Source organism: Nicotiana tomentosiformis, chromosome 3 (assembly GCF_000390325.3).
Source record: "Nicotiana tomentosiformis chromosome 3, ASM39032v3, whole genome shotgun sequence".
Lineage (NCBI taxonomy): Eukaryota > Viridiplantae > Streptophyta > Magnoliopsida > Solanales > Solanaceae > Nicotiana > Nicotiana tomentosiformis.
The window spans coordinates 104,697,260-104,707,178 of record NC_090814.1 but is presented as its reverse complement, the minus strand read 5'-3'; the positions used below and the strand labels follow the sequence as shown (position 1 = coordinate 104,707,178).

The following is a 9,919-nucleotide window of genomic DNA, read 5'->3' as shown; positions in this document are numbered from 1 at the left end:
TGGAACATTGCACGTGTTTCTCCCTATTACGACGCTCCCGAATTTGTATTAAAATCTTTGCATGAAAGAAATTTACTAGGTGCAGTAGGTGTCTTTGAAAATCGAAAGTTTGGATTTAAATAACACACAATAATTTTCTACAATGTCGTGAAAAAAAGTTGTCAAATTAACGCTTGGATAGGCAATCATATTAGACCAGACGATATTTTAAACACTGAAATTGCTCACTGCGCTATTATATCATAACGTTTACATACCTCAAGACAGTATTTAAATTATCTTATGACGCCTTAATTACTTAGATAAGTCTGTAGCTAAAGTGGTTAGTATCCCATTAAGGTTGATGGTATGTGTTATAATTTTACACAATCTTCACTTCATCAGCTCACGTTCGGTGTTGAGTTGGACTAGTGTTCATTTTTCTTAACATGGTATTAATGTTAGTTTTTGGTTGAGTTAAATCCATGTTTGCTAATCTTATAAATCTCTAGTTTCAAAATTGAGCTTTCGTAAAACTGAATTTGGAAACTTTTAAATTTCCTTAAAAATTACGTTTTCTTTGCGGATAAAAAAATAAATAAAAAATCCATCAAACAAATTTTTTTTTGTAAAAAATAAAATTAAGTTTTTTCTATCTCAAGGTTTGCAAAAACTGAAACAAACATCACCTAAATAATTCAACAACTCAAATCTAGTAACTTTCGGTATCTCTAGCATGATTTTCAAATTGTGATCTTTTTGGGTTTTCTCCATATCGAAATAATGATTTTGAAGTCAATCTAAGAAAGTCACGTATTGTTCTCACAAGGACTTCATCATGTGCTATATTATTGTGTTGGACATTACAAATAAGTGAGCTGCAATTGTAGCACACAATGCATTAGGAAATTTTTAAAATTTTCTTCTTTAAAGTTTTACCTTAAATAGAAATTTCCCAAAAGCAAAGTACGTTTACAATATTTTGAAGTAAAAGCATGAAAACGAGAAGATAATGTGCAAAAGAAAGTCGAAGAACATAGTTATTATTGTTTGACTCAAATTTTAGATCTAGGTTTAAACAATTAGATTATCTAATGAAATAGAGTTGATCTTAGCCAATATTAATATCCAAAAGATATATTAACCGATTTTATAGCAAGATGATACGGGTAATATTAAAGTAGAAATGAATGATGGCAACACTGTTGTATTCAATGATCCATAAATGGAGGTAGCATTAAATATTAATAAATAGCAACGAATGACATTTAAGTAAATAAAAGCATGCGAGTCACCCGAAAAGGGTGAGATGCTTTGGTATTCTTTCTGACAATGATGAATAATTGATTAGCCCTTGAATATTCGGATTCTCCTTGGATCGTGGGAGAAAAATTAGGCAAGGATCTCGAGAAAAAGGTATATTTTGTACGTGTATAATAAAGCGAGAATCTTCAGAGAATGTCAATGTCGTTTTTTACAAGTGAGTGTTCAATGTCTCATATAACTTTGTCTCTTTCTATTTATAAGGGGGCATGTGCCACAAAACCATAATAGTACAAATACAGAAAATATTCACAAGAATATTCTCTTTAAAATCTTATCCTAAAACTAGTCGTTATTACTCTGTTTAAGGAGAGTGCTCGGCCTTGATCTCTATCGACTCCTCGACCTAGCCCTCCATCTCTTGTTAGATCACTTTGACCTCGAATATGCCTTTTGTTGATGCCATACTGATGACACGTGGCATCCCTCGAAGGCCCTCTTAATGCTGATATGGTCTAAACATAACTAGGATAATTTTTGCCCCATACAGTTAGTCCATCCGCTTGTTGAAGTCGTCCTCACGGGCGAGATCATTGAGCGAACAACGTCGTTCATGGTTGAGCTTGTCGTACAGATAGTATGCGCCGTAGTCGTTATAGCGAGCTGACGATGTGGCTCTTTGTGGGCCGCATATTTTAAACCCTTGGTTTTCCCGGGTGACCTGCCGGAACCAATTAGTCCAAGAGATGAAGTGACATCGTGGCGTCATGCGTCATGATGATGCTTATTCCCGACGCATTGCGTCGATTCTCGCGTGACCTTTGATTGGCTCTACCGTTTCGATCTTTGTGCCAATTATGGCGAACCATTTCGATTTTGGTGCTTCAAACCTTATAAATAGGGAGGGCTTGTTGAGATTCTAGTTTTTTACACTCTCTTCACTTCTCCTTCGGAATTTCCTCTCTTTCTTCATAAGGTTTCCTCGCATTTCTGATTTTCTCCTCTACCTTCTTACTATCCTTCATAACAATGTCATACCCTTTATCTGATGCCCATGTGGAAGATCACTCTGTTCCTTTGGATGTTGTGTTCCCTGATCAGGGGGAAGATATTGTTGTCGCCGTTGAGGAGGAAACTCTCCCCTATGTGGAGGAGATTGTTCCTCGATATCCTAATGCCAAACCCGATTTCCACAAGTCACAGAAAGTGGTGACCGAGTGGTTTCAATCCACGATAACCGTCGAGCGTTTATTCGAGTTTAAGGCCAAGTTTGGCCTTCTCGATGATGTGTAGCTAGTGCCTGCGGATGACGATGAAGTGCGAGTCCATCATCCTGGATTATGTGCCCCCTATGCCTATTCATTTACCATAGAATATTCGCTCCGCTTTCCACCGCTGATAGAAGAATTTTGCCGTCATTATAACGCGTGCCCTGTGCAGCTCACCCCTTACGTCTTCAAGCTAGTCAAGATATTGGCGAAGTTCGCGGAATTGGCCGAAGTCGAGATCATAGTGCGTCACTTGGTGCATCTTTTCGCCTCTCATTTCTACCGAGGAACGTTACTGAACCTTCGCCACCATGGGGGAGAGTGCTTGGTGGTGAGGATGGATGACAAGGCTGTCGATATTTCTGGCTCGATTATTTCTTCATCAGGATCGAGGCCGTAGTGTCTGGTGTCGCCGGCTTCCCTGAGGCCTGGAACCCCACCCATAAGTACTCGTGTTGTTTGTGCTTCTTTTTTAAAAAAAATATTATCATTGTAGGTTGGCCAATTAACTCATTCTTTTTCTGCAACTACTAACCCCTCCAATTGGTGGCACATCTTGCCAACTGGGTCAGGCGGATCCTTCCCTATACAATGGGGATACATGACTGGTCGAGCTTTTTCCAGAAATTCAGACCGACTCTCCCTCGAAAGGTAATCTCTTCCATATCATCGATGATATTTTTATGCGGTGTGTGTTCTTCAATTATACAGATCTCTTCTTATTTTTCTCTAGGCTCTGTCAGATGGACTGCAAGGAGGGCTAGGGCCCCCGTGCCCTCGTTTCGGAGGATGAGTGCTACTATGCCTTCAACCTCCGCCACCGTCCCAGTTATTGCTACTTCTGTATTCGTCCCAATTCCAACTGTTGCAACCTCGGCCTCTGCCCCTATTCTAGATGTTACAGCCTCTGCTCCTCCTTTATTTTCGCTCGTTGACGAGGAAGATGAACATTACAGGGACCTTCGACCTCAAAAAAGAAGATCTCTGGATGTGGATGGCGGAGTTTATTTGGTCGTCGACGCCGTGGACGAAGGTTTCACATTGTGTGAGATGACGACAATTTATGTTGGCGATGATATTGGGCCGAGTCTTGAGGCCCTGCAATCAGTTGAAGTCAATGAGAGTATGCCCTTGCGCTTCGAGGGGAGACGGTCGAGGAGGGGGCACTTGATGGCAGCCCCACACTTACGGGACAAGAGGAGGCTTCATCCTCTTGGGCGATAATATTTCTTCACCCGACGGTGACAGAGGGAAAACTGTTGCCGAAGATGTTGATGAGTCGGGCTCTGATATTGATTTGGATAACCTGAGATGATCGACGAAGGGCTCACCCAGCCCGAGGTGAAACTGGAGGGAGGTTCGAGGACCATCACGATCCCAATGGATCGTGATTTGCTTGTAAACACTGAGGATGTAGTCTCTGCCCCTGGTCCTCTTTGCTCTGACGTCGAGGGTGACTCTCGAGAAGATAACTAACAGTACTATGTCGAAGAGTATCGTCGACCTCGCTCTCAGGGTAAGTATAACTATTATCCACCCTCTTCCTAATGCCTTAGCTTATTTTTAAGTTCTAGCCTATTTTCTTTGATTTGAAGACGATTATTCTGGAAATCGATAGTGCTCAGAAGGAGAAAAGGCACAAAGAGATTTTTGTGAAGCTGAAAGGAAAGTACACCGAGTACCGCGAGAAGTACCGAGATCTCCGAAGTTGGCTTCATGAGGGGGGCGATGTGTGGTCCTTGAGAGAATATTTGAAGAAGAGAGACGAGGAATTGATGACAGACGTAGAGAAATGTAGCATCCTCGAGGGAATGTTGAGGATCAAAGAAGAGGAGATTGAGCTTAGTTAGGGCGTGGAGGCCCAATGTAGCAATCTTTAAACTCAGGTAGTCCAACTGCAAGGCCATCTAGAAGAGTTCCAATTCCAGGTGGAGGCTCTCAGGGGTGAGATTGCCGAGAAGTAGGAGAAGTTTGAACAGGCATAGTCTTCTCGGTTGGATGCTCAGAGGAAGACAGACATCCTTGAGCTGGCAAACAAAACTCTTCGTGCTGAACAGGAGAACGATCGATCGACAACGAGGGCTAAGGAGGACCGACTTGAGGAAAGTATCGGGGAGCTGGATAAGGAAATCTCTGAGTTGTATGATCGAGTTGCTGCTATGGAGGCCGAGAAGGCTCAAATGCTCGCGCGACCTTTTTGGTCCTATGCTTTTGATTTCCCCAACGTCCCTAGGAAGCTGTATGAAGAGTGGATCCATGCTGAAGCCCGACTGGATGTGTTCCATTATTTGTATGCAACATGCTCCTTTCTGAGGTGGCCCTCGAGGATGCTCGGGTCAAGTCTCATGAGGCTCATCTTGCTTGTGGCTATGATCATGCTATGCCCCGACCTGGTTCCGAGGAGGGTAAGTACGATGACGTGGATAGACTCGCGAACGGTGCCTGGTATGATTCCGCTTACCCTCATGGCGAGGATGAAGAAGATGGTGGGGGCCGAGATGGTGGTGGTATCAATGAAGATCGAGATGACATGGGCATTGAAAGTTGTGATAGCGATGGCTAGTAGTTTTTATTTTACCTTTTTTGTATAATTTTTGTAGGCATCTTTGAACGCCTTTGTAAAAAACCTTTTTCCTAAGTATGAATATCAAAATTGTTCCTTGTACCTTTTTCGTTCCTACGATTTAATATTTTTGCTTCTATGGTTGCATGTTTTGCTTTTTGTCCTTTTATTGTTGTCGCCTTCTAGCTGATCGTAGCCTTCGAACCGAATAGTCATTGCCATATCGGCCCTTTGTTTATATAGGTTAAGTATCTCTTAGTCGAGATGTGGTCGAGGGCCGGTAGGTATTTGTTCGAGCTTGGTCGAACTTAACCTTTCGTTGGAGAAATTTCGATAAATGTGAATTTCTATTACTTTGACGTCATTGATCTGATTACATATTTAGAGAGAGTTACAAAATTTGGGTATTGGGTGACATTCCAGTACCAGTCCCGTTATATCTAACCCCTTCATTGTTCGACTTGGAGAATCTTGAGGAGTCGAGCAATGAAAGAGAAATCAGTTCGTTCTTCGTATACTGCCACTCGAAGTGTCCCTATCATCGCCTCGTTAAAAACCTCCTTGAGGAAATCCTAATGGGATAAAACTCAAGTGAGGGAAAAAATAGTACGATTTGGGGTGCACTTCTTATTTTCTAGAAGTTGAAGTATTTGAGGTGGCTGATATTCCAATTGTTTGGTAGTTGTTTTCCTTCCATTGTCTCTAGTTGGAATGAACCCTTATTCTCTTTGCCTATAATTTTATATGGTCCGTCCCAGTTGGTTCCCAATTTGCCTTCTCGTGGGTCTCTGTTTGCTTGGGTTTTGACTTTGAGTACGTAGTCCCCGATTTTGAGCGGTTGGACCTTTACCTTTTTGTTGTATAACGCTACGCATGTTGTTTCTGTTCGACCATCCTTACGTATGCCATATCTATTTATTCGTCGACCTCATCGAGCTCGTATCTCCTACTCTCGTCATTGCTGCTGTCGCTTTCATAGGAGTACCTCAGGCTGGGTCTCTGATATCGACCAATATAACTGCTTCTGTTCCGTAGACCAGTGAATAGGAAATCTCTCCTGTGCTCGTCTTCGGTGTGGTTCTGTGCGCCCATAATACTTTTGGGATTATTTCCGGCCACAGTCCCTTGGCTACTTCAAGTTTCTTCTTCATGATATTTAATATGGGCTTACTGGAGGATTCTGCATGCTCGTTGCCTGATGGGTGATAATGAGTTGAAAGTATCCTCTTAATTTGCCATTTCTTAAAGAATTCAGTGGTTTTCTTTCCCGTTAGCTGGGGCCCGTTGTTGCAACTTATATCATTGGGTAGGCCGAATCGACAGATGGTGTTTTTCTATATGAAGGCGATTACCTCTTGTTCGCGCACTTGGGCGAACACTCCTGCTTCCATCTATTTAGAGAAATAATTAGTTAAAACTAAAAGATATCGTACATTACCTCACCCTGACGGGATTGGATCTACGATGCCTATTCCCTACTTGATAAATGGCCATGGAGAGGTGACCAAATGAAGGTGTTCGTCTGCTTGGTGAATTATTGGGGCGTAAATCTGACATTGCTCGCATTTCTACACAAATTCTAAGGCGTCTTTCTTCATGGTGGGCCAGTATTACCCAGCCCGTATGAGGCACCTGACGAGTGCTCGATCACCAGAATGAGCGCCACAGTGGCCTTCATAGACTTCCTCGAGAATGCGTTGGGTTAGGTTCGGGCCTAAACACTTCGCAAAAGGGACGTCATATGTTCTCTTGTACAAGTCATTATGAAGGAGGTTGTATCCGGCCGCTTGCATCCTTAATTTTTAGCTTCCTTTTGTCGTTTAGGAGGGTGTCATCGTGCAAGTAGGTAATAATACAATTACGCCAGTCCCAAGTCAAACTTACAGATTTTACCTCGATTTGATCTAGTGACGAGTTGAGGAGATGGACTATGTTTTTATCCCTGGTCGTGATGCTTCTGGTGGCTGTTGATAACTTGGCGAGGCTATCTCCTTCGATGTTATGAGCTATCGGGATCTGGTCGAGTTGGCATTCATCATAATTGGGCAACAACTTACAGATCCCGGCTTGATATTTTTGCAACCTTTGTTCTTTGATTTGGGTCATTAATATCTCGAAGTTTTCCGTTCGGTGAAAATATTCGCAAATTTTCGCATTTGGTCCTGCAATTTTCGCATACCTTCTCTTTCTATTTCTCCATTGCCAAGAATTCTTAGTCGTTCTTTGATTCATCTGTTAAACAGAAACTCAAGGCAAAAAAAGAGAGAACCCAAATACACATTTTTTAGTTTTTACACATTCTTGGCCTGAGCCATCTTTCTGCGGCAGGTTCCTTCCCGTCTCTTTCTCCGGCGACATCGAACTCCCTATGGCCGGCAATAACAGTTTGGAGGAGCAATCAATTTTCAGAAAGAACGAACTTGGTCATTAAAAACTTGGTGGCTGAAGCAATTTATATCTTGAATTGTCCCTCTCGGCCAGCTCATCGCAATCCATCAGCGCCGGCCAGATTTCCATTAACTTCAAGGGTTGTAATCCAGGTTCTATTGTTCCTCTCTTGTCTTGATATTTTAGCGTAATTATATCTCCTTGCCTGCCTATTTGTTCTTGAATCTTTAATTAGTATTTGCCCTAGCATTGTCAAATAATTGCATTAGTGATAGCCTTGCCTACTTGTTTATATTATCATCTACATGTTTACATCTTTATTTTGAATCTTTATTTAATATATCCCTTAGTAGTTCTGCTCTAGTTTTGCATATTTTCTTTTTTACCTTTAGTTGTAGATTATAGTCCCATTTAGCTCTTTTATTGTATTTCTTCACCTGTTTTTCTGACTTTTAGTTGTAAATTATAGTTCCCCTTAGTGCCTTTATTTTATTTCTTCACCTATTTTTCTTACCTTTAGTTATAGATTATAGTTCTCGTTAGTTCCTTTATTTTATTTCTTCACCTGTTTTGTGACCTTTAATAGAAGATTATATTTCGGTTATTCATTTTATTTTTGTCGCTGGTTTTCGGGATAGTGCTTGCGTAGTGACTCCTAGATTATAGTGTCTTTTGGTATACGATGGTAGGGTAAGGTCTTGTCCTTGGGGGTGTCATCGTGGGGGAGGGGGTAAGGGGGTAAGAGGGCTAAGGGAGCTACTAGGCTGAGAGTGGGGTCTTGGAACATAGGAACTTTGACTTGAAAATCTGTAGAGTTAGCGAAGATTCTCGAGAAAAGAAAGACTAATATAGCTTGTGTACAGGAGACTAGGTGGGTAGGAGATAAGGCGCGGGATGTAGACAGGTTCAAACTATGGTATTTTGGGAGAGTGGGGGTAGGAACATGGTAGGTATCTTGGTTGATAAGGACCTCCGTGAAATAGTGGTGGAGGTTAGGAGGGTGAATGACAGGGTGATGACTATTAAGCTAGTTATTGGAGGTTTTACTTTGAACATAATCAGTGCGTACGCATCCCAAGCAGGCTTGGATGAAGAAGTCAAGAGATGTTTCTAGGAGGATTTGGATGAGATGGTGCATGGTATCCCGCATACCGAGAAGCTTTTCATAGGAAGAGATTTCAATGGCCACATTGGAGCGACGTCTGGGGGGGGTATGATGATGTGCGTGGCGGCTTTGGTTTTAGAGATAGAAATGGAGGGGAACGTCTCTGCTGGACTTTGCTAGAGCATTTGATTTTGTGATAGCAAACTCAAGTTTCCCAAAGAAGAGGGAGCACTTGGTCACTTTCCAGAGTTCAGTGGCCGAGACTCAGATTGATTATTTACTCTGCAGGAGGTACGATAGAGGTCTTTGCACAGATTACAAGGTCATCCCGAGTGAGAACCTCTCGAACCTTCATATGCTCATAGTCATGGACCTTAAGATCACGAGGACGAGGAGGAAGAGGGCGATGTATAGCCAACATATGATCAAGTGGAGAGCCTTGACAAAAGCTAAAGCGCAGGAGTTGGGGGTCAAGCTGTTGACTATGGGGGTTTGGAGGAGTAGTGGGGATGCAAGCGCTATGTGGACCACGACTGTGCAGTGCATTAGGGTAGCCGCGAGAGAGGTATTAGGGGTCTCAAAGGGTTACTCTGGTGGTCACAAGGGAGACTGGTGGTGGAATGGAGAGGTGCAAGGAAAAGTGGAAACCAAGAAAGCGACGTATCTGAAGCTAGTGGAAAGTGTAGACGAAAAGGAGAAGAGGGAGAATAGGGAGCAATATAAGTTGGCTAAAAAAGAGGCAAAGCTAGCAGTTACGGCGGCCAAGACTGCAGCTTTTAGTCATTTGTTTGAGGAACTCGAGGGTCGAGGTGGGGATAAGAGGTTGTTCAGGTTAGCCAAGGCACGAGAAAGGAAGACTCGTGACTTGGACCAAGTGAAGTGCATCAAGGACGAAGAAGGTAGAGTTTTGTTGGATGAGGGGCTTATCCGTCAGAGATGGCAGACCTACTTCCATAGTCTCTTGAATGGGGGGATGGGGGGAGGGGAGAAGCATTGTACTGGGTGATTTGGAACTCTCTGGGTGTCATGGTGACTTTGGGTATTGTAGGCGGATAAGAGTTAATGAAGTGGAGGGGGCTATGCGTAAGATGAGCAGGGGCAAAACGACTGGGCCGGATGAAATCTCAGTGGAGTTTTGGAAGAGTGCGGGCAAGGAAAGCTTGGAGTGGCTCACTAGGTTATTTAATGTCATTTTTAGAACGAAAAAGATGCCCGAAGAGTGGAGGTGGATCATGATGGTTCATGTATACAAGAACAATGGTGATATCTAAAATTGCATTAACTATTGAGGTATCAAGATGCTTAGCCATACTATAAAAGTCTGGGAGAGAGTGGTTGAGCTAAGGGTGAAGA

The 9,919-nt window shown here is 42.6% G+C and overlaps 1 protein-coding gene across 1 annotated transcript; it reads left to right on the top strand.

Annotated features, from left to right (window-relative positions):
- Positions 1-8,404: 8,404 nt before the first annotated feature.
- On the top strand, positions 8,405-9,572 carry LOC138908288 (uncharacterized). The gene is made up of 2 exons (XM_070198946.1): positions 8,405-8,567; positions 8,767-9,572. Exons 1-2 carry the CDS (start codon positions 8,405-8,407, stop codon positions 9,570-9,572), a joined length of 969 nt encoding a protein of 322 aa, XP_070055047.1.
- Positions 9,573-9,919: the final 347 nt, after the last annotated feature.

Bases quoted from the DNA above. Each gene is read 5' to 3' on its own strand.
- LOC138908288 (XM_070198946.1), top strand. From the start codon at position 8,405: ATGGTAGGTATCTTGGTTGATAAGGACCTCCGTGAAATAGTGGTGGAG. The intron at 8,568-8,766 runs GTTTCTAGGAGG...ATTTTGTGATAG, and splicing joins GGATGAAGAAGTCAAGAGAT to CAAACTCAAGTTTCCCAAAG.